General features: G+C 37.1%; 1 protein-coding gene across 2 annotated transcripts in view; it reads left to right on the top strand.

Moving 5' to 3' along the window:
- LOC146449195 (E3 ubiquitin-protein ligase TRIP12-like) overlaps positions 1–24,502 on the top strand; it is a 56,432-nt gene that overhangs the window by 12,491 nt on the left and 19,439 nt on the right. Inside the window, exons 14-38 of one of the 2 annotated variants that reach the window (XM_085101472.1) lie at positions 484–519; positions 823–918; positions 1,404–1,496; positions 2,041–2,094; positions 2,743–2,850; positions 3,787–3,855; positions 4,825–4,878; positions 5,499–5,610; positions 6,892–6,959; positions 8,131–8,180; positions 8,924–8,952; positions 9,958–10,166; positions 12,190–12,776; positions 14,546–14,774; positions 15,256–15,325; positions 16,117–16,223; positions 17,850–17,876; positions 18,207–18,292; positions 18,937–19,021; positions 19,595–19,627; positions 19,757–19,828; positions 20,566–20,612; positions 20,930–20,972; positions 21,837–21,923; positions 23,021–23,068. In XM_085101472.1, coding sequence (XP_084957598.1) covers positions 484–519; positions 823–918; positions 1,404–1,496; positions 2,041–2,094; positions 2,743–2,850; positions 3,787–3,855; positions 4,825–4,878; positions 5,499–5,610; positions 6,892–6,959; positions 8,131–8,180; positions 8,924–8,952; positions 9,958–10,166; positions 12,190–12,776; positions 14,546–14,774; positions 15,256–15,325; positions 16,117–16,223; positions 17,850–17,876; positions 18,207–18,292; positions 18,937–19,021; positions 19,595–19,627; positions 19,757–19,828; positions 20,566–20,612; positions 20,930–20,972; positions 21,837–21,923; positions 23,021–23,068 — 2,499 coding nt within the window. Of the gene's footprint in view, positions 1–483; positions 520–822; positions 919–1,403; positions 1,497–2,040; positions 2,095–2,742; positions 2,851–3,786; positions 3,856–4,824; positions 4,879–5,498; positions 5,611–6,891; positions 6,960–8,130; positions 8,181–8,923; positions 8,953–9,957; positions 10,167–12,189; positions 12,777–14,545; positions 14,775–15,255; positions 15,326–16,116; positions 16,224–17,849; positions 17,877–18,206; positions 18,293–18,936; positions 19,022–19,591; positions 19,628–19,756; positions 19,829–20,565; positions 20,613–20,929; positions 20,973–21,836; positions 21,924–23,020; positions 23,069–24,502 lie in introns of both variants that reach the window. The other variant, XM_085101471.1, reaches the window with a different exon arrangement.

Below are 24,502 nucleotides of genomic sequence, written 5' to 3'. Positions count from 1 at the left end.
TGCATAAATTGGCATAAATTTGTATAGGTTCACTAGGGTTGCACTGCATTTCTTGCTAAAGCAATGGGGTGCTCTGTCATGTCATTCTCGGTGAGATAGAACCAAGCTATTTTTAATAAATGGCAGAACATTTTAAAACAAAACATATCTATAATTAGTCATATAACTTCAAATTTACTTCAGTCTTTAAAAAGTTACTTTCAAAATCATATTTTTATTGTTACGTGTAGTAGATTTTTAATATTCCCTTTGTAACATTGTTAATAGTATTAATTAATTATATTCCCGTGAATACCAGCCTCGCATCCAAAATTAATGAATAACCCTGTTCATGGAAGAACAACAGTTTGTGCATTCATAGTAAACTGTTAGCTGCTGTATCAATGCAGTTGGGAAATTATGTGACTATAATTAAAGCTTTCAGACATTTTCCTCAATCTTATGCTACAGTAGATTAATTAATTTATTTTCTTTCTGCTTTAGGTTAACTTGCTCTCAATGGAACACAACTTTGATATAGTAAGTGCATGTATAATGTTACTTAAATTTACTCCTATTGTAAACGTTTAATTGAGTAAAAACCAGCAGGGAAATTACACAAATTGTAGAAGAATTTAAACATTTTTTAGTCTTTTGAGTCTAGAAAAGTTGATTACGGTCTTGTCCCAATTAGTAAAACTTATATTGAAACAATCGTTCACACAAGAGAAAACTGAATAGATTTTAAAAATGAAGTTAACATGCAATTTTGTACATGACGGTTATGTACAAGTAGCTTTGAATTACAGCACTAGCACTAAGTCTTGTTTATTGTTTTAATAGATGAATCATGGCTGCCGTGCCCTGACTTATCTGATGGAAGCTCTTCCCAGGTCAACAGCAGTGGTAGTAGAAGCTGTACCTGTGTTTATTGAGAAGGTAAATAAAATATTTATCATTACTTAGATGATCTGGTTCTCTTGCTGCCGAAAAACATTAATGAAATTATATATCATTATTACTTCTAGCCACTGCACAATGTTATAAGAAAACTTTTAAGAATTAAGCTTTTTAAATATATGAACAGAGCAACTATTTCATCACAGACTTTGATGTTAGTGAAGTAATAATAATTATTAATAATGTTATTATTATCAAATAATAATAATAACAATAATAATAATAATAATAATAATAATAGTAAAAGCATTTATAGTGTGGTTCTAGACTGAGTCAAAAGCTTTGTTTATAGCAACTAAAAATTTGTTCTATGTCTGAACTTTTGAAAATGTATTTGTATTTAATTCAGTTAAAAAAATAGATTTATTACATGTCAGCAGTCAAAATTAGGTTGCATAAAACTGTTGTTAAATTTAAGCCATCTTGTTTGTAATGTGTTAAGTACCGTATCATAACTTTTGTAGCTTCAAGTCATTCAGTGTATGGATGTCGCTGAACAAGCACTCACTGCCTTAGCAATGCTCTCTAGAAGACATGGGAAAGCGATTCTACAAGCTGTAAGTATTAACCCTGCAGTACATATATTAGTTACAGCAGGAATTACTGTTATTAGAAGTACCTAACCATGAATTTGTTGCATGAAAAGTTAACACAATGGTGGTTTTGTGATCTGTTTCCATCAGCTTGCTCCATTTTTAAAAAACAAACAAAAAACAAAGTACTGAATGAAACTTAACTGAGTCTTTTATCAAAATACAATGTACTACTAGATTGAAACATTTTAGCTTACTAGGGGCAATTCTTGAAAGAAAAAAGACAGTGTTTAGGTTTTTCCCCAGGGATAAAAAAAATGACTCAGCCAAAGTTAACAAATATGACAACTGCAACATTTATTTATTTATAAATTTATTATTATCATTATCATTATCATTATCATTATTATTTTTATTGTTGTTGTTGTTGTTGTTATTATTAATATTAATATTAATATTAATATTAATATTAATATTATGATGATGATGATGATGATGATGATGATGATGATGATGATGATGTAAGACCATGGAAGTTATCCTCTTTGTTTTATTTTCTGTTCATAAGGGAGGAATGTCAGCATGTTTATTGTACTTGGACTTCTTCTCAATATCTGCCCAGGTATGTACATGACTGTGATATCCATGTGGAGCCAGTGAGCAGCTACAGTATAACGAAAGACAAATGAATGTAGAAACAGTGCACCAGAATTTTATTCATCAACTACTTGAATTTCTATTGTGTACTGCCAAACTGCCATTTAAGTAATCACTTACAAGTCCATAATAACAAATTTGTTTTTCAATCTGTTATTGCATTTTTTAAACTTTAAAATTATATTTCAAGCTTCTTGTCATAACAGGCTCCTTTCATTATATCAAAATTCAGCCTGACGGTGAGGCCAAGAGGACACAAACAAAGGACATTGAATAATCATGTTTATTCATTTCTGATGTTTGTGTCCTCTTCACCTTGATATCAAGCTCAATTTTTAAAAGTTCATAAAGTTTACATGTATAATAATTAAGAGATCACATTTCCAAACCCCCTTCGTGGTAGGGATTTCCTTTGTTCATGAATTTTGAAATTAAAATTAGTTTCAGAATTGCTTAAATTCCTCTTGTTTCTACCTAATCATGTACGTTGTACTATGATCACTGAGGAAATGTGTCAAACAGGAGCATTAATTTTATTTATTATTAAACATGTCTGTGACGTTGAGTGTATGTATGTTTTTAAAGGTTACAATTCGTTGCTTTTATTTTTCAGAGGTCAGCTCTGTCTGTCGCAGCCAACTGTTGTCACAGCATTGGTGTTGGTGATTTTCATCTGGTCGCAGATTCTATCCCCATCCTAAGTGGACGATTACAGCACCAGGTACATGCATAAACATTGAATGTAAATAATCCATAAACACTGAATGTAAATAATCCATCTAGATAATAACTACTGGCAATATTAGTACATCTTGTGGAGGCACGGTGGTTTTGTGGTTATTGTGCTTGACATCAATCAGAATGTTGGTGAGGGGAGGAGGAGGAGGAGTGGTAGTGGTAGTAGTTTTATAACTAGCATCCCATCCAGGCTGGAGTAACAATACTCCTAGTAGCCTAATGCAACAGAAACCAGAGCCCAGTTGTTCAAAGACCGATTAAGCTAATCCTAGGTTAGCGTGAACTATGATTCAATCCTAATTACTAATCAATAAAGATTTGCCAAAAAGATTTTAGTCTCTCAATTTTGATTTAGACTTTTCTTTAGCATTAACTTAAAATTAGCCCTTAAAAATGGTTTTAACAAGCGGTATGAAAGCCTCGGTTAACTTTTAATCGTGGATTAGCGTTAATCGGCTTTCAAACAACCAGGCCCAGGTCAAGTTCCAGCTGTGTGGGTCACTTTGGCTCATACAGTAGTTCATCTCATGTAATGAAATTGCAGTGGGGGAATGGGAATAATTTTAATCAAAACCAAACTTCTTTTCATTTATACCACTACAAAAACTTTTGCTGCATAACATGTACACTGTACATGTGGCTTTTATGTACATGTGTGTACAATCTGACCATAATTATTCTTCACCAGTGGATGACAACCAGTCAGAGCTAAAAACACTGTTGGAATTGTCACTGTTACAAACATCATGTTTACATCTTAGAACTGCAAGCTTTTAGCCACTTGGTACTTGTTACCAAAAAGTGAACAGGTGAATGTTTGCACTGCTCAAGAAGAAGGACATCCACTGTTCACAAAGACTGCTGTTTTACAAAGTTGGAATGTTTATTTTCTCTGCCATTCCTTGTTCATTTTTTGTAGGATAAAAAGTCTGTAGAGAGCTGTTGTGTGGCATTTGCAAGACTTGTAGACAGCTTCCAGTCTAATGAGGTGAGAAACTTTTGACAAGCTTCATCTCATTCCAGGTCCAAAATCAAGGTTCCCATAGTCAGAGAAATCTTAGTGAATTTTGCATCAGTTTAGGGAAATTCTAGTTCCATGTATCTCAAAGCAGCCGTGTTCCCCAAATAATCACCCTAGGTGACTTTTCTTTTTTTGGGACCATTAACTGGTGCCAGCACAACCAAAGCAAATTTTAGTGCATGTGAGCAGCTGTGATACCTTGCTGGCCAGCACTTGCCAGAGTTTAGCCTTGCCTGAATTGCATTATTATTTTTAGTATCAAAAAAGGCAATTACGCTGTAGTTAGAGGGGACATAATTATCTCTTGAGTTTCTGATGGTTACAAAAAGAAAACCTAGAGAATGGACTAGTGATGTCGACAGAGTTTATCATGTTACGTGGGCAATACATAGCAGGGAGGAGTTATTTCTGATAATTATTTGGTTCAAAAGAAGACGATTTAAAGTATTTTTTTATTTTTAACCTGGGTTTGGAATAAACAGTAGCAATATAAAAACATGTCACTGTTATCAAATGCAAATTATATTATTACTAATGTTTATTCTAAAATGTTTTACAAAATCTTCCATTACCTGGGTTTGATTAAGAGTTTTTCTTTTTGGCAAGATGATGTCATTTAAAAAATGATTTTATTGATCACTTAATTTTGGGGTTTTTTATTACAATAGGACTCATAAGTGAAAATTATTTTGTAGTAAGTGAAAAGTCGTGGATTTTTTTTTCTTTTTGTTGTTTAATCCTAGTGTGTGGCAACCCTGGATATACTGCAGATGAACGTTGTGTAGTTTAGAAATAATCATTTTCTTGGTTGAGCCATGTTGTTGTTAGTCTCCCTCACAGCCGTTCTATGTTGCATGACGAGACACAGAACAGCTGCGAGGGAGACCATGTTGTTGATTGTTACTAAATTATTGTATGTCATACATAATATTTCAGAAGCACCTTGAGGAGCTTGCCTCTCATGGACTTCTAAACAACTTACAGCAATTGGTAAGGAGTTCTGCAAAACTTTCAAAGTTGTGATTTTTTCTTCCTTTCACTCTCATGGGTAAACCTTAGTTTAGTTGACAGATGTAGCATGTGGTCTGAGGATGAACTGCTGAAGTGCAGGTATTAAAATGAAAGCTCTCCTAATCTGGGGATCTTTCCTACAATGTACAGTTCCAGAAAAAATCCATACCCACCCCATGGAAGGTTATCAGAAATTCCTAGGGGGAGGGGGGTCATAAAAGTCAAAATTTTAGAAGCAAAGTATAAAGCTAAACTGGAATTTCCTGGAGGGGGTGGGGTGTGAAACAAATAACCTTCTGTTGGGGGAGTATGGATATTTTCTGGAACTGCACAATATGGCTACTACAGAAGCTAGGTGAAGCTCCAGCAGTGTAGACCACTTGTGGCTTGTGTGTGCCTTAGTCTGTATGGATTTCAGTATTTTACATAATAAAATTGATCAGTATTCTTCTACATGTATGTTACTTCAATTCACAGTGACACAAGAAATATTTTGCGAGCTGATGGTTCTTAAATTGTATAAACTAAGCTACATTGTTTTTTCCTTTGTTTGTTAAGTTTCATCTTATAATGATCATAATGTGTATTTTCTCTGTTAGCTTATGATGGCTCCACCAGTTATCAGTACCAGCACTTTTGTAATGGTTGTTCGCATGTTGGGCATGCTGTGTATCAACAGTCCAGCAATAGCAGTGCAGCTACTGAAGCAACGTAAGTCGTCACTCAATGATGTAAGGCACCCGTAACATACTCCCAGCTGTTATTAATAATAATTACTAATGATTAACAGCTAAGAGTGACATAGATAGTAAATTCATGTAATCAAATTCACTTGCGCGAGCGTGCTTCATATTCCCATTGTGCACACTGATAATGTCAGCAAACAAATGGCTTGAGAAAACAGTTTTCTCTGCGAGTCACTTCTGCATTTTGCATTCAAAAATTATGGGGGAAAACTTCAGATGAGAGGAGAGGAGGACGAGATTGTTGAAATGTAGCAAAATGTTTTTTTCTGAGACAAAATAGACAGTGCATACACTGTAATATCGTAGCAGAAGGAATTTCTCTTTATACAACATTTAAACTACTGCGTTGAAAATGTTATAAAACGATTGCTTCATGTGTCAGCTGTGCGTTCATCAAGATATGAAGCTCTTGGGAAGTTTGGAGAGCACTCAAGAAGCTGGAGCTGACTCTTGCACATCTTCCATGCTCTCCAAACTTCCCGCATGCTTCTTATCTTGATGAATGGACGCTGATGCATGAATCTGTCCTTAGAGTACATTTTGGTAGTGTTGTTCATACATGTACTGTATTTTGGGCGTGCTATGCATCAAAAGTCCAGCAATAGCGGTTAAGCTGTTGAGACAAAGTAAACTAAAGGTAAAAAGTGGAATACCGATTTTCCTTTGGAAAATGAAGATTGGTTGGTAAATCGGGAGTTCCAAAAATTGGAGGTAAATCTGATTGAAGCAAAACAAAGGGAGACAACTTTTGGTTCGAAGAATCAGGAGTTTCGAAAAGTCATTCATTTAGTTTTTTAAGAACATTTTGTGATGGTTGTTTGCATGTGGTATGATGTATAACAACAGCCCTGTGATAGTAGCACAGTTCTCACTGTATAAGTGGTGTACATACTTGCAACAGACTCCCATAATTAAATACCAGCTGCAGTTGTTGTTGTTGTAGCATTTTACTATTGGTTTTACCTTGATGTAGGAAAAATGCTAGATTTTTTTTTAATAATGCAAATCTTTATTGGAAGTAACAAGATTAAACTACAAAATTATTTGTAATTTTACATTTCAAAAATAAAGTTTGCCAATATCCCTGGGAGTGTTGACACATATAGAGGTTCGTTTGCATTATTTTATACCACAGGCACACAGTTATACAACACGGACACATGCACAAAATGCACACACAATCATTAGTTGTAACATGCCAGGACAAATGCTTGATGGTTATTGTCTATATTAAATTAATTTTCAGATGTGTCAGACACAATTCTGTATTTGTTACTGGGCACTACAGAACCTGCCGAGATAGAGAATGCAGAGGTGAGAATCATCTGGATAATCATTAATTGAAAAACGGTGTTATAATTTAAGACCTTGTTTCTTTCTTCTCTTTTCCTGGCTGCTTAAAAGTCTATTCAAATGTTGTAAGAAGATAATATCATGAACCTGGTGCAAACCAGTTTAAGATCTTGTTACAAGTAAACTCCAACAATATAACAATGGGTTTAGTGATAGCTGATCATTTATCTCATGATTGAGTCACATAGATGTGGATCGTGACCTTTCGACCGCTATACTGCTGGTCTTCATCAGGTGATGGTGTTGACTGATTGCATAACAGTATAAGTAGGACCTTGAGTTTAGCATGTACCACGGCCAAACATGCTGACATAATAGTGTTAACAATCATTATACTTGTAATGTTGTGGTTCCAGAAAATGTTCATACCTTTCCATTGAAGGTTTTTGGCTTGGACCTACATTGTAACCCCTCTTAAAATTCTAGTTTACCTTCGTACATTCGTAAATAACTGGTAATTTTCTCAATTAAATACCCAACACTTTAAGGCTGGTCTTTGCATCTTTAGGCTGAACTACACATTACAATTTGTTGACCTGGCTCCAGTTGTTCAAAGAGCAGATAACTTTATCCACTGGATAAGTCACTATCCAGCGGAGCAAAATTATGTACTCCAACCAATGCTTTTGGCAAGTTTTCCACACAATCCCATTCTTAAATTTGACATATGCTTCTACTCTATTCACAAATTATAGGACTTTTGGGAAAATCTTGCACACATTTTATCTGCCGGATAGTGAACTATCCAGTGTATAAGATTATCCGCCCTTTGAACAACTGGGGCCTGATTTGTTGGGCCCACATCAATGGAACAGAGATCATACATGAAAATTAAAGGCAAGGCATTCCAGAAAACTTAATAAGATTTCTGTCAGGCTGACACTCTCAATGGAAATACCATGTAAATAAAAAAATTAACAATCAAAATTGTATTGTTAGGTCAACAAATCAGGCTGACAATAAATTTAATTTCTAGTTTGTATATCGGCCTCATCAGGACTAACTTCAGCGATGCGTGGTAAAGTGCTTTTTAATGAGAGGTTTTACAGGCTGTTTGTGTTGTTGTGTGGTTTGTGTAGCAAAACTGTTTTTAATCGAAAATAATTAATTTTTGTCTTCTTTTGTGCCCTAGCTTCTGTCAAGAAGTCCACAAGAATTCTTTGAAATAACTTGCTTTATCAGGTTGGTCTTTCTTAATAGATTGACAAGCTGACTTTTGTCAATCATACACTTTACATAATTCCCTTTCCTGTTGAGAGTTTGAAAGAAATGTATATTTCGTGGAACAAGCATTATGATTGCCATTTGAAATTTTGTATTCTTGACTTTCCAGAATTCTGATTTGTGATATGTTCATGCCACACGTAACTGTATGTGATTTGATTTTACTTAAGGACGGTGCCTACTAATTCAGAGGTATTTTTGCGCACTAAATGACTATGTGAGAAAAACAGATCTTAGCAAGGACTATTGGAATTCAGAAAGAAAACTGGGGTAACCATGCATTTTTTTTAGAGATATTTGGCAACAATAGTTCTAAAAAGCGCTAAAATACAAAGCAATGTATGGCGTTTTTTTCCCAAATTGAAGCTTAATTATCTCTGAAAAATGCGTGGTTACCCATAATTTTTTTGCGGATTCCAATAACCCTTGCTAAGATCTGCTTTTCACACGTAGTTATAAACCGCGCAAAAATATTTCTGTTGTATCAGGCACCGCCGTTAAGAAACCCGACTCCCTCAGACCATCTTGAGATGCGCAGAACGTATGCGCAGTAATTTGATTTATAGTGTCCCCAATTAGTGTTCCCGCTCTAGATTACTTGACAATCAAATAAAGTTCATTGTCATTATAATTTTTACTCTGTGCTCTAACTAATATTTATTAGTCACTACCATTATTAAAGTTCGTCTTATTTTCCACAGTGAACTGCTACCAAAATTACCTTCAGATGGTAAGATTCCAATGATCTGTCACTAACAACTATTTATCAGTTAATTTTAAGACAAATTTGTTTAATTTATAACTTGCACTGCACTTTACTGCTGTATACATCATGTATACATCTTATTATTCAACATATTGTAACACTTCCTAGATATGGTCATGTTGTACTGAATATTCGTTGTCCGTAGTCAACAGATAATAATACTAACAGTTATTACTTGATATTGCGCAAATTAACATACTAATACATGATATCCTGCGATGTACGTAATTTCGTGTGTCGGGGATAAAAAGGAAAACTATAGACCATCTCCAGCTTTTCTGCAATAAAACTGTACTTTGTTATCAATTAATGTGTTGAATAATAAAACAATTTTCTTGCTCAATCTTGCAGAATATTCCCTGATTTTAGCCTTGTCGGCCTAAGGCCTCATAGGCTAAGTATCAGGGGATATTTCGCGCAATTTTTCCCTGCTAGCGGAGGCCTCTGTTCCACTGTATTCACTGAACTTACCGGCGCCCTTCAGTTCAGCGGATACAACAGAAAAGAGGCCTCTGCTAGAAGGGAAGCGGGATTTCGCAGGATAATTGTTAAACAAAAGCAATATAGTTTAATATAGTTTAATATATAGCTTGTTATTAGTTGCCATAGCTATTGTGTGCTCTTCTTATATTACTGTTTTGTATTCATATTTAAATTTAACTATTCTAGACTTCCCTCATAGCGTAGAATTAGCGTTTTCCTCTCCTCTTTTTCTTTTTATGTGTGCATTTGTGCTTCAGCTTTCTTGCTAACCTGTATTTTATTTCTATTTAATACTGATGTCAACTGGCTGCCTGGCTCCGCTAGCCCCTATGGTTATTCCAGGCAGCCAGTACTCCAATTATTACTTTTAATATTTTCTTTGTTGTAATTTTATTTTTGAGCAAGAGCGAGTACAAATAAAGATTGATTGTATTATAAACTGACACCTGTGGTGTAGAGTTAAACCACTGTGTCGTCATGTTATAGGTATCTTCTCAGTAGATGCCTTGTTGTGTAAACCACAACAGAAGGCAGAGCAAGGTTTGTGGCAGTGGAGAGATGATAGGGGGCTTTGGCACACTTATTCGTGGATAGACAGCAAGATTATTGAGGCAGCGTATCAGAGTGGAGAGGATGAGCTTACGCTCACTACACTGGGAAGAACATACACTGTTGATTTTAATAGCATGCAACAGGTGAAGTGAGAATGTCATGAAAATACTGGTTATTGTTAGTTAGCTTGGTACCACAAACAACAACAGTACTACAAAACCTGATTAGAGCGGTTTCCAATTCAGTGTCGTGAAACCAAAACCAAAGTAATCACTCTGAGCAATTGTAACAGATGTACAGCACAATGAACCAATCAGAATTCGAAGCAAGTCCTTGTAACCGGCGCCAAGCGCGGGAAAACGCGTGTGGCCAAAACACGATTGGTTTTGGTTTGGGTTCCCATTGGTCGAGAAAGTGGCGCGGGTTGTTTTTAACCAATCACAGAACGTAGTAACGCAAAACCAAAGCTATCGCGAAATTACTTTTGACACTCAATTGAAAACCGCTCTATAACAATGCACTATCAGTTGACGACATAAGAGGAGCTATAAGCGAGCGGTTGAAATGCTGTAATCCCCATCACTTAGTGGTCTCTCCTTTCGCTTCGAAAGATGAGTGTTCAGCAGTCATTATGTGGCTGTATTACTAGGTTGGTGGCGTCTCTTGTGTGAGGCTAGACCAAACTTGGATCTGCATGCACGGTCAAATACGATGCACATGTGTTCAAGAGTAGTTGGAGGCAGAGAGGTGTTAGCCTTTCGTCGAGTACGTCTTTCGCGTAGTTCCGCAGCTCTGATTTCTTCAAATGTGTGAATAGCCTCTTTCAAAAGTCGTATAATTGTTCTTCTAAGATCCAAAATGGCACAGTCGATATTTCACTTCCCTTTGATTTGGTTTGCATTACTTCAGTCTTTGGCTTCCTTCGTACTTCAACTTTCAAATAGGTTGTGGGGATTTACTGTTTTAGTTGATCATATGTAGAGTTCAAAGTCACTGGACTCCTGCAGGTAGCTTTTATAATGGCCTTTCACAGAAAGATTATTGGAATTGATTTGAAGTGACAGGTTTTGAGGAGAAACTCAACTGGGCAGACCAGAGTATGGAACCGTGCTGAAATATTTCACAGTGTTGCTGGTTCCATTGATCAAGTACTGCTATACTAAGGGTGCGTTTGATTGACCCTATTCCGGAAGAGGAATACAAAGAGTGATTACTAGAAATTCCTCTTGAGAGGTTTTTGGAGTTACCGGAATGCAAAATCTCTTTAAATTATCGTGTTCCACCTAAAGGTTGTGGAATGTACCTAAAAAGAGAAATCTAACAGCTATTTCGCTTATTCTTATTCCTGAATACGGTTAATCGAACGGACAGAATACGACTTGCATGGGAGCAAATTGAATGTATGAATGTATAAAGTGGGAACCATAAAACCGTGTTGAAACATTTTACAGTGTTGCTGGTACCATCACGTACTGCTATATAAATTAAGGGTTCGTTCGATTGACCCTATTCCGGAATAGGAATACATACAATGATTACTAGAAATCCCTTATGAGAGCTTTTTTGAGTCACTGGAATGCAAAATCTCTCTTAAATTATCGTGTTTCACCTAAAGTTTGTAAATATGTTTCCCAAATTTACTTCAAAAGAGAAATCTAACAGCTATTTCGCTTATTCTTATTCCGGAATACGGTCAATCGAACGGACAGAATGCGACCTGCATTGGTGCAAATTAAGGACGGTACCTACTAATGCCAAAGTATTTTTGTGCGTTTCATGACTATGCAGGAAAAGCAGATCTAAGCAAGGCCTATTGGAATTCAAAAAGAAAATTGGTGGTAGCCACATATTTTTCAGAGATAATAAGCAATAATATCTCTAAAAAACGCCAAAATATAAAGCAATGTATGGGATTTTTTCCTAAATTGAAGCTTAATTATCTCTGAAAAATGCATGGTTACCGCCAATTTTCTTTCGAGATACCAAAAGCATTTGCTAGGTTCTGCTTTCTCTGCGTAGTTTTAAACCTCGCAAAAATATCCCTGTATTAGTAGGCACTACCTATAGTAAACTCGAGTATCTCGAGATGCGCAGAACGTATGCTCAGTAACAAAAGTAGGCACCGTCCTTAAATGTATTAAATCCTTTGTTTTGCTTCCGCTGCAGACAAACGAGGACACAGGCACTTCAAGACAGATTCAACGCTGCCCTGGTGGCAGCGAGACCTCTACTACCTCAGCAAAAACAGATGAAGCTAAAACCACAGGCAGAGACGAACGAGAAGTGGTTTTATGTGAAGAAACTGAATTAGCTTCATCATACACGTGTGGAATGTTTTCTGCGTTGTACAAGATATTCAGTTCCTCTGTTGGACCTGCTGTTAGACACAAATGCGTGAACGCTATTCTGAGAGTACTGTGTCATGCCCCCCCGGATCTGTTGGGCGTGGTGCTTAAAAGGCATCCAATCTCCAGCTTGATAGGGGGGATGCTTCAGTCAAATGACTTGAGAGTCATAACGAACGCTCTCCAAATGGCGGAAATTGTAATGCAAAAGTTGCCAGATGTTTTCCATGTGTCATTCAGAAGAGAGGGTGTTATGCACAGAGTAAGAGACTTGGCCAATGGGCTCTTAGCTAATAAACCAAGCGTGCCAGAAAAGAACTGTTCATCAGAGAATCTGGCAAACAGTAACGAAGTTGAAAGTCCAGGACAGAGGGTTGCTGAAAATGCATCTTCGTTACCTGTGACAAGGTAAGATGTCTTAAACCTTTAACCGGTTTTTTTTTTCATTCACCGGCGAACGATCATTTTACTCGCTCGGTACAAGAACAGAATAGCCTATATCAGAAAACAAACATTGCCAGATACCACGTTCGATAGAGCCAGTTCCTGCCAGCAAAAAGAAGTAGTTTTAACGTTCTTTGGCAATTTCTAGTAAACTTTGTACTCTCAAGGTAGTTTAAAATAGGAAAAAAATAGGTTTAACATGTGACATGTTCATACCCGCGCTTGTGAAACAAATCATTCATTGCATACGGCCCAAATTTTCCCAATAATAGTGAAATATCGTGCAATAAATGTGGACGGCAATGAAAGGCTCCCACCTTAAGTTCTCAAGCCACAGTCTGGCAAAATAATGCATTTTCTCCTAGTTTAAGGATAAAAAAGTAGAATATTTGAACTTATTACTCCACGGGGGATCACCTACCAGTGTGAAACCAGAAATAAATAGAAAGGTCTGTGGATGTTCTTGAAAACGATGTCTGTTTGTAAACAGTTCCTGTCACTGCTAATGTTACAAAATCAACCCAGAACAAGGGGAACTCAAAAACATGCAAAATAATGAAAAGAAAGTTTATAGGGTTAAGAATGGAACTTAACAAACCCGTGGCTTAAGGTGGCTCCCTTACACTTACCAAGTACATTACTAAGTACAATCTTTGGAGTTGTCACAAACTTGTCGTACCACGCTTGAACGCCTGCTACATGAAAAGTTCAGTTGCACATAGAGGGTCCATTATTTCGAACGCTTCAACGCCTTATGACCAAAATGTCAACTGCAAAGGAGAGTATGTAAGAAAAGTTCGAAGAATGTACACGTTGAAAAACCTTGATTTTAACGTTGTCTCCCCTCAAACATTTTAGGCAGGGATGACATTGTTGTATCAGTGTTGTTAGTATTAGTGTTAACACTGTACAGTATTTTGTTTAAGTTGTAGCACGATTCCACAAGCTATGCTTTTACAACCCATGGTGTATAAATAAAAGTTATGACATGGCATGGCAATAGCATTGTGTTATTTAACTTATTGATTAATAAGAAGACACCTAATTGCAATAGTCAGAAAGAAGAATTAGGTTGCGTTCGACTGACTGTATTCTGGAATAAGAATGAGCTGAATAGCTGTTAGAATTATCTTTTTAAGTAAATCTGGGAAGACGTTTCTGCACAACTTCGCTGACACATGATAATTTAAGAGCGATTTTGTACTTCAGTAACTCCAGAACTCTCTCATGTGGGAGTTCTTGTCATCATTGTATGTATTCTTTTTCCGGAATAGGGTCAATCAAACACACCCTTATTTTTCAATAAAATTATGAGTTTGTGTTTTGTTGGAATAATGTTCAGTTAAGTTCAGTTCAATTCAGTTTATTTTTTTGCCATTATTCTTGCACATCGTTACAAGGTAAATATATATTAAAATATAAAAGATAAATAAATAACAAAAGAGAGAGAGAAACATATGGCGAGGATGCCCATAGAGAAACCATTGGGGCTTATACGAGCTACAGGCTCCTCAAAAAATTACAACGTTGAAATCAGGATTTTAGGCGTAGCTTATTTAATTTATCAATGCGTTTAGGTTAAAAAACAAGTACACAATCAAACACACACAGGCAGCAAAACATAAAGCAGCACGTTCAAAACAGGAGTAGTCCATTTAGGAGAAATGATCTTAATTTAGATTTAAACAGAGAAATACTCTCACCATTCTGAATAATGGACCTGTACATTGCAGGAGGTTAGGAGATGTGTTGAGGAGAAAGCGTTATTCAAAGAGACCTAGTAGAGGCAAGGCTGCAAGCATTGCTAGCACGTCAGAAGCTTATGTTGAAGTAAACAGGGAGCAGATTGGTGCACCCTCATCAAAGGCGATGCTTCATGAAAGCAGGGCATCATTCTTGGCATCTCAATCATCATCCAGACTTAGCTGTAGGTCTTCCATGCTTTCAGAACGACCAGCCAAGGTGTGTAACTTGTTACGACAACTCATTGTGTTGCATCTATGATTAATATCCTATAATGCCAAAATTAAAGGGCTTTTAAGGACAGTACATGATTTTGTTACTACACATATGTTCCGCGAAACTCAGGATTTTAAGGATGGTACCTACTAATACAGAAGTATTTTTGTGTAGTTTATGACTATGCGGGAAAAGCAGACCTTAGCAAGGGCTATTAGGATCCAAAACTAAAATTGGTGTTTTTAGATCTTGTAGTTGTTTTCCTTTTTCCTGCGATAAACTTTCTGGTCCGGCGAGACCACTGTAATTGATCTTAGCCGTAGCGTTTCGATTTTATTATCTATTTTTGTAATTTGTTTTGGCATTGCAAAGCTTATACTGAAAAAAAAAAAAACAGAAACAAAAAAAAAAACAAAAACAAAAAGGAAGGTGTACATGTAATGAAACTATAATCTTTTATTGTTGATTTATTTATGTTTTTCAGGTGGAGGGATCTGTTGGAAACGGCATTTCTGAAAATCGTGAAAAAATTTTAACTTGGATAAAAGAGCAAGGTATTTAACATAACCAACAAGAAAAAACATGGCTAAATCAGTTTAGAAGCATGCATTTACGTTTCTTGCTGTTTTGTTTCCAGAAAACATTGGGCCTAATCACAGATTATTAAATATTTAATTTGTATAAACGAGTTGTTAATTTTGTGCTCTGACCAAACTTCAAGTGTGTCTTCATGACTAACAGTACAACAAAGCATTGGCAGGTTAGCCTTCAAACATTTATCCGATGATTTCTTTTGCTGTAGAAATTACACCCATTGGTCGTTATAGCCGTTTTGTCGAAGTAATTTCGCGTTTGTTTTAGTTTTGCTTTACCCCGCTGTGCGATTGGTTAGCAATAATTCGCGCCTTTTTTTGTTGAACCAATGAGAAGCCAACCAAAACCAATCGTGACTTCCTCGCACGTGTTTTCCCGCGCTTGGCGCCGGTTACATGCATTTGCTTCGAGTTCTGATTGGTTCTTTGGGTCGCTTACGTCTGTTGTGATTGGCCAGAGTGGTTACTTTGGTATGGTTTTACTACAGTCAATCGAAAACCGCTCCATCCTGCTGTGAACTCTAACCTTTTTTTAGTCCCATAGTTCCTTGAAAAAACGATTTCATTTCACTTCAAAACTGGAGCTTTTTGTCCTGTTACTTCTGTTTAATTTAGTACGTCTGTAATAAGCACCTTCCCCAAAAAAACCGTTTACCTGAAAAAGTAATTCATAAAGAATTTTAAAATTGTAATAAGCTGCACTGTGCTCTTTGAAGTTGTTAAATTACTGACATAATTGTTTTCTGTTGCAGCGACAAAGTTCTGTGCTGAGTACTTTGATCAACAGAAGGGAGATTCACACCCCGCTCTTAGTGTTTTACGTCAATTAAAGAGTGCATCAGAGCAGCTGACCTTAGATGTAAGTGTCTTTCATGACTATTGGGGAGCTTAAGCAACGACGACGGCGACGGCAACGACAACGCCGCAAAACAATAAGTTCAATGAGCAAGAACAATCGCTCTGCACGTGCGTTTTACATTCTAGTGCATTTCTTTGCCGTCCTCTGCAAAACAACAACGTGAAATGACCGCATTTAAGGTTTTGTGAACAACGTGAACGCACGACGGTGCGACGACGACGACGACGCCAATTTGGTTCCTGGATAGTTCGCCATTTTTGTAAAAGTTGAGTGAGTTGAAATAATCGGTGAATGTTCATTTTCTTTCTTAACTTGTACGCCACTCCTACCAATTTGGTTCCTGGATAGTTTGCCATTTTTGTAAAAGTTGATCGCGAAGTAGCACAAATGAAATAAAGATATATTTTCGGGTGACGTTTTCGTCGCTGTTGCCGTCGTCGTTGCTTAAGCTCCCTACTGTATCTGTAGTTACGCTGCTGAAAACAAGGTTATTCTAAAGACTCAGATACAGTAGTACCTACATAAAAGTACATTATTACAGGAAATATTTGGGATGGCTTAAGGTCCAGTTCATACGTCATACCAACTCCATGTTCACTCCAATATTATATTATGCAGCAAGCGCTGTCATACCCTCAGATTTTCCCCTGCTTAACATCGTCGTTGACCAGTTACTTCTTAATTTTGGCGCGAAATTTCAGCGTCAATTAATAATTTCACGGTTGAAATTAAAAAATCGCTATGGCAACGTTTCTCGAGACAATAAACAAGACAAAAACTTACGATTGTGAGCGTAATTTGTCACCCATGATATTAAAGGTAATCAAATGGCATACTCGTGAAATAAGGAAATAATTTCACTTCCGTTTTGTTGAAATTGTACTAATTTGCCGCGCCTTTGGGAAATTATTAGGAGTTTTATAAAGCGTGCGTGAAATTTTTTCCAATTTTCAGTCGCCACCATTTTATTACCTATACTTACTCAATACTGTCAAAAACTGTGACTTAAACGCCATGCCATTCCTAGCTTAAGGCTGGTTTCCATATGATCGCGGATCGCAGATCGCAGATCGCAATAAGGTCTGCGATCGTCTGCGATCATATGGAAACTACTTCTGCGATCCTGCGATCACGATCGCAGACGATCGCAGAAGATGGAACTATGTTCTATCAAAGGCTGGTTTCCATATGATCGCAGACGATCGCGGACCTTATCGCGATCTGCGATCCGCGATCATATGGAAACCAGCCTTTAGTAACGGACATTTTTTGTAAAGCTAGTTTCCATAACTTTCTTTAAGTTATCACAACTTTATTTTTAATGCAAGTTTTGTTTATTGTCCGATTATTTAACTTTACTTTCGAAAATTGCGTTTGTCTAAATAATGAACAAATATGCACTTTACTGACTTGTATTATCACTTGTCTTTGGTTTCTTTATTAGGACTTTAGAGTTCAAGAAGTTACAATGTTACAATGTTTTTGTAATTTTTTGTGGAAGATCACTTAAGCTCAGCATACTGGCATATAAATATTTGATTGCCTTAGCTGAATTTATTGTACACAGGATACTTCACCCGTTTGTTACATTCCATGTTTAATTTTTGTTGTGTCCTTATTTTGCAGAATGAAACATTTGTTTCAGCTCTCAAGGTAACAATTTCAATTTCTTCGCATTAATTGTAACTGCACTAGCAAGCCAATACCTTTTAACCACTACTATCAAAGAACAAATTCTCCTATCTTGTCTGCATACCTTTCTTATAAAAGTACTAGGGAGAAGTTATTAAAATATCAAGAAAATTCACCTCGGGTGTTCATATCCTTAATTCTCATGATCACAGGGGTTGAATAAGCATTGATATCACAAGGAGAAATTTGATTCTCATCACAGTTAGGGCTTAAAGGGTTAAGCCTTTTGAGGGTAATTCAACTAGACAAGCCAAGTAACTGATTTGTTACCCGTTTTGTTTTTATGCTCAGGAGATTTCTGATGTGTTGACGAATGAAGACAACAGTGCCTGTGCGTTTGAAATACTTCACAGTGGGATGGTACCAAATTTACTCAGGTAAAAATAAATCTTTTTTTGTGAAAGATTGCATTGAAAAAGTACACGTTTTGTGACCGCGGTGAAATAATTTTCCGTGGGAAATAAATTCATCGAACACGACAGCACTGCACGCCCGTTGTACATTTCGTCGCGTCAGAAATAGATTTCAACCGCAAACTACGAAAAGACCATGCTCATCAAAATAGTTGCTATGTTCAGAAACCTTTTAATCCCCTCATTTGATGCTACAATAAGAGTAAAGAGGGCTTTCCACCCAGCCCCAGCTTCGCGAGGTTTTGCGAGTCACGTATTTCTAGTTGTAAGTTGATTGTTTCTGTAACAATAAAGTGAACACAACGGAGTGTCATACAAGTCACTTTAGAGTGAATTTGTCTCATTTTACCTATTTTGCAGGTTCACACATTTCTGTCACGCAACTTTGTCACGCAATTCTACCCCTCTCTGTCCTGGTATATGACCAGAGAATCACAAATACCTTTTTTTCCAAGTTGTTATCGTGTCTTGTTTAGTTTACCTTCGTGTTTCTTCGATAAATGTCTTTAGCCTGAAGCGTAAGAAAGATCTTCACCTAATTGTTTATTCATATTAAAGCGTTTGAAATGCAGTTAATAAAGAAGTTTCGTTTGTGTTTTGCGTCTCAGATATCTGACGTGGACAGAAGCAGATGATGCTCTACCTCAAGAAAAGCGACTGAGAATATTTTTCCACGTTTTCATGGGATTGCCGGTTAGTGTTACAACTAGAAGCCTAAATGAGGCTTTTGACATCCACTTAAAACTTGATTCATAAGCTCTTCCCTATCATGGCTTCCTATGTCTCTCTAATCATTTTTGACCTGGAATATTATGAGGACCCAAAGCGATTGACACCTGGATTAATCTCAATTTGTTTTGAGCTCGTTCTGGGAAAAGGGTATAAGTGACAGTTTGTCGTGCTCCGAAGTAGCTAAGGTTTTGTATACTACTGGTTACGATGAAAGAAAGGTTTTTCCCCTTTTTTTTTTTTATTTTATTTATTTATTTTTTGTTTTGAAGTAAGCGAAGTGTTTAATTTAAAAAAATTACTGAATTGACCTATACCTACCTTTACCTAAAATCCCACACAACCCTTGTGAGGTGAGGATGATTTCTGTTTTTTTCTCTGTTTGAACTTAACGAAACAGTTGAATCAATTATCGCCTTATCTTTTGTTGTTGTTTTTCCTTTTTTACCCGGAAAAGAACCCCCTCTACTCTAGTTTTCATTATCATTCCATCTTGATAATTAAGTTGCAAATTATGTTCCTTTTTTTACACAGCAGGAAACAAATTCAACTGGTGATCTCAAAATCGGGGTAAAAGCGCTTCTCTTTTTCTACCTATTGCCTTAAAATTATCTGCATTTTTTTCATTTTCGATTGACAGGCTGTGTGAAAGATTTTTTCTTGTAACATTAATTTTTTGTTCTTTTTTCTTTTTGCTAGAGTGAACCAAACATTGCTGCCATGAATGCCTTGATACAGAAATTACACTTGTGTATCAACCAGCTTGAACAGGTAACTGGATCTTTTGAAAAATAAAATGGAACGGCCTTTTTTATGACCGTAGCTGTAGTCGCATTTAGCAGTAACCTGTTCTAGATGTGAGGTGCAGGAGTGCTCTGTGGTCAACTCACCTTTTCCAACATCAGGATTCACTGCGTTACCTTTAATACCTAATTTCTGTGACCTGTCGCAATCCGTCATTTTAGCTCAGTTGGTTGGAGCAACAGAGATCAGATCCAGACTAAAAACCCAGACTTGCCTGGATTCTGAGACTTAGTCTGACATTAGTAACTAGCAGCTTGCAAATTTTGACCGGCAGCTAGAATGAAGATAGTCAGCTACTCAACGTTTGAACAACAGGAATGTGAGAATTTGTTTTGTTTATGACCCGCTACCTACCTTCGGGGGGGGGAGGTCCCCTTTTTTCCCTCACTTTTTCTCCCCCTCTCCCCTCTCCCCCACTTCCCGATTACTCCTGCCAACGGGGCGCAGGCTAGCTTCTCCTTAGATTGATGGCAGTTTTTCATGCCCAGGGCAAGTGGCACGAGAAAAAAACTTGGCGTCTATGTACGTCTCGATTTTCTTTTCTTACCTTTAGGGACTGTGTGGTTCATACCACTAGCCAACGCAAAACGCTTGGACTGTTTTGCAGTATGCGACAGCTCGTCTTTTTTTATAGGCCAGTTTAATAGAAACCTGCCACCAAGAGTTATACCATGTACTAAAGTTGTTTTCACCTGTTTCACTAGCTTCCTGTCAAAGTCCATGACACTCCAGGAGGGGCAGTTGGCGCCAGGTAATGCCTTCACTATCAAAAGTGCAAATTATTTTGTTGATAATCATAGTGAGGATGTATTCAGCCATAATGAACCTTTTTTAACAACTTGGAAGGTCATTATTACGCGGAAAACTATTTCAACGTTAAATAGCATTGATGAAAAAAACGTACTAATTTTCTGCAGTGTTTATGTGAAAGATGTGCGCACTTTTCTTTTAACTTCACATTCACCCTGAAGATAAGTAAACAGCCAGAGGTGTCTGTTATTTTGTTATCTTTTTAGCCCTTAACTTTAGCCTTAACCAGCGAGATCTGATCGTCTTTGTTCTATTTAGGGGATCACAAGCTCTTCGATTCTTCAGTTCACACCAAATCAAGGTTTGTTTAAAGTTAAAAGCTAAAAAGGATGATTTTATTAACGACGGTTCCTCCCAATACAACACTGTTTTTGCGCAGTTCATGAACATACGGGAACAGCAGATCTTAGCTATTGAAATAACTTTTTGCTTTAGCTATTAGGCTGTTGAAATTCAAAAAGAAAATGACGGTAGCCGTGCATTTCTTAGAGATAATTAAGTAACAAAAATTCTAAGCCTCAAAATACAAAGCAATGTGTGGTGTTGTTTTTTCCAAGTTGAACCTCAGTTATCTCTGAAAAATGCATAGCTGGGAAATCCGGGTTTCTTGGAGCACCCCGAGATGCGCAGAACGTATGCGCAGTAACAAAGGGAGGTCCCGGCCTTGCGATTATTATGATGATGATATTCTTATAGAAGATTATTAGTAGGCTCAGTTCCGCACTGTAATATACACTTAAGATTACGGCAGTAATGCTTTAGCTACACTGGTTTTGATGAGTTCACTGTTACAAATTCATTGCTTTTGAACCTAAATGAAATCAAAGTAAGCTTAACTCTTTAAGCCCTGTCCATGATCGGCACCAAATTTCGCCTTGTAGTATCAGTGTTATCCAACCCCTGAGGTCATGAAAATTAATGATATGATCATCTAGGGTAAATTTTCTTGATATTTAATAACTTCTCCCCAGTACTTTTAGAAGAACAGTATGGGGACAAGATAGGAGAATTTGTTTTTGATATAAGGGGTTAAAGTGTTAAGGGGCTATCTTGAAGAGTGTTCCAGAAAATATATAGAGAAGTGCATGATTGATGTAAAAATATGGCCATCTTTGGTTGTCAGTCATTTTGGTCTTCCTAACAATGCACTGGATTTGTTTGTTAGTGCCTTCTACAAAGACACCCTGACTGTGAAGGCTTGAGGCAATGGAAGCGTGGTCCAGTGAAAATTGATCCCCTTGCACTAGTCCAGGTAAGGTCCACGCCTTTTTGTTGAATAGTGGATGACATCGTCAAGTTTGACCAGTCAAATGGAAGCTACTGTGCTGTATTTCATTTGGCTCCGTTGTTGAATCTGTATGAGGTACTTATTTGTGACCACAAACGTGAGTCACTGAGCAGCATGTCCTTGTGCTACTGTGTTCTGCTGTACAAGCTGGCTCAAAGTTGTCTTCGAATGAAATCCTCGAGGACGTTGCCTACTAATAAGGAAGCATTTTTGTGTGGTTTATGAGTATGCGGGGAATGCAGATCTTAGCAAGGGCCATTGGAATCCAAAAAGAAAATCGGGGGTAACCACGAATTTTTTTGAGATAATGAAGCAACAATTATTCTAAAAAACAGTAAAATACAAAGCAATGTAGGGCGTTTTTTTTCCAAATTGAAGCTTTATTATCTCTGAAAAATGCGTAGTTACCCCGAATTTTCTTTTTGGATTCCAAGAGCACTTGCGAAGTTCTGCTTCTCTGCACAGTTTTAAACCGCGCAAAAATATCCCTGTATTAATAAGCACCACCCATAGGAAACCAGAGTATCTAGAGATGCGCAGTAGCAAAAGTAGACACCGTCTTTAAGAGACCATTCAAGCGAAAACTAATAAAGATCTTTCCAATGGTACTGTTTATCGTGATGTACAAGTTGATTATAACATGAATCTGTGGATCAAATCCTGTAATCTGACCATTCAAATGGAAGCTACTAAGCAGTACATTCCTGAAGTACTTTTTTGTATGCCGTTCAAGGTGGTTCAAACTTTTGAGTCCGTGATTAAATTCAAAAGTATGACCATTCCAAAGAAAGCTACTGAGCAATACTTTTCTGTGGTGCTGTTTATTATGTTGTATTGTGTTGCAAGACTGGTCTAAGTTTTGCGCATTTGAGTCGTGCTTTCTTTCGGCCTTGGAAATAAAATTTATTCAGCCCTAATTTCATTACGGGTATAATTACGTATCGAGCTAAAATCTACTGAGCACTTATTTCATCACTAAGTTAACTACAGTGCAATGTCATTAATTACCTTGCTTTTACAAGGTAGTTCTCACATGTCACTTCATTACTGCTCCCCTGTAGGCTATTGAGAGATATCTAGTTGTTCGTGGCTATGGGAAAAAACGCGAGGTTAGTATGGTTATTTGTCGTATTTTTTTAAGGGAGGGGTTCACGGTTCTGCGCATGTCCACGAATCAAAATACTTTTTCGCCTTTGCTCGCTATGACCCAAGCCTGTTTAATTTAATTCGTTGTTTATGAACCATTCGGCAGGGAATAGGCAACTCGGGTGGTAATTTTTTCACATGATTGCGTTATTTCGCATGCAAATAACTGTAAACACATCAACCGTGGAATAAATCCTACGGGTCAACGCTAAATTCAATATTGACAATGTGAGTACAATCCACTAGCATTTTCTGTGAAGTTTGGTCACCAGTCATTTTGCTTGGACTAATTATAGAATGTGATTACTGAAGTACATGTGAGTGGGATTTTTAAGGCCATAAAGTTGATAAGTAAGAGAAAAAAGCATTAAGATTCATGCACATGGGCTGAAATGTGAACCCCTCCCTTTAAAGGTTGGTCAATGCTCAATCGTTTGTTTTGTTGTTGTTGTTGTGTATGAGCTATATGGCTGCTTGGTCATGGCGTCTTGTTGACGCAAAACTCAACCATACCAGGCAGTTTAATCAAAAGTCGAACGAGATTGTTTCCTGTGTAAAGTCTTTGCAACTCGATCGCGTAGTAACTTGAACTTTTTGCTTACTCAAACTGAAAGTCGTATCGTTTGATTCACTGTAGTGGAGGATCTAGGAGGACGGTCCGTGGGTTCCAGACCTCTTTCCAAATCTGAGCTTGTCCCCATGTCTTCAAATAATCAAATATCTTCATGCTTAGTTCATTTAACTACAAGGCGACTGTCATAAGGATTCATTGCTATTCTGTGGGAGTCATAGGCTAGGGATTGAATCGGTGAAGAACAGGGTTTGTTGTCATTGTTTTTTTAGGAAAAAGTTTGACTTTGGAATATTTTAAGCTTGGGGAATATATGAGAATGATGTATTCATCAGTGAGTGACACAGGCATACTCGGAAAAAGGAAATCCGAGTGCTTTTATCAGGAGTTGAACCTAAGACCTTCCGATTACTAGTTCGGATGCTCTACCACTGAGCTACAGGAGACTCGAGGGAGCTAAGGCCATTAAACCAGGTTCATGGGATAAACATCCTGCTTACTGCGCTAGGATCTGATTGTCAGTGGAGTAAATGTGATGGTATATTTTAAAGCGGGGTGAATGAATTGAAGTATTATTCAGTGAATGACTCGGAAAAAGGAAATCCGATTGCTCCTTTTAGAAGTCGAACCTAAGACCTTTTGATTACTCGTTCGGACGCTCTAATAACTTGGGTTCGACTCCTGATAGGAGCACTCGGATTTCCTCTTTCCGAATATGCCTGTGTCATTCACTGAATAATACAGTCAAATCCCGATAACTCGAACCTTCAAGGGAAATTGAAAAAGGTTCGAGTTATCGGGAGTTCGAGTTATCGAGGGTAAACTT

This window comes from Pavona decussata, unplaced genomic scaffold (genome assembly GCF_977016875.1).
Source record: "Pavona decussata unplaced genomic scaffold, jaPavDecu1.1 SCAFFOLD_602, whole genome shotgun sequence".
Classification (NCBI taxonomy): domain Eukaryota; kingdom Metazoa; phylum Cnidaria; class Anthozoa; order Scleractinia; family Agariciidae; genus Pavona; species Pavona decussata.
Note: the sequence above shows the minus strand (reverse complement) of the source record. Positions and strands in the feature narration are given on the sequence as shown.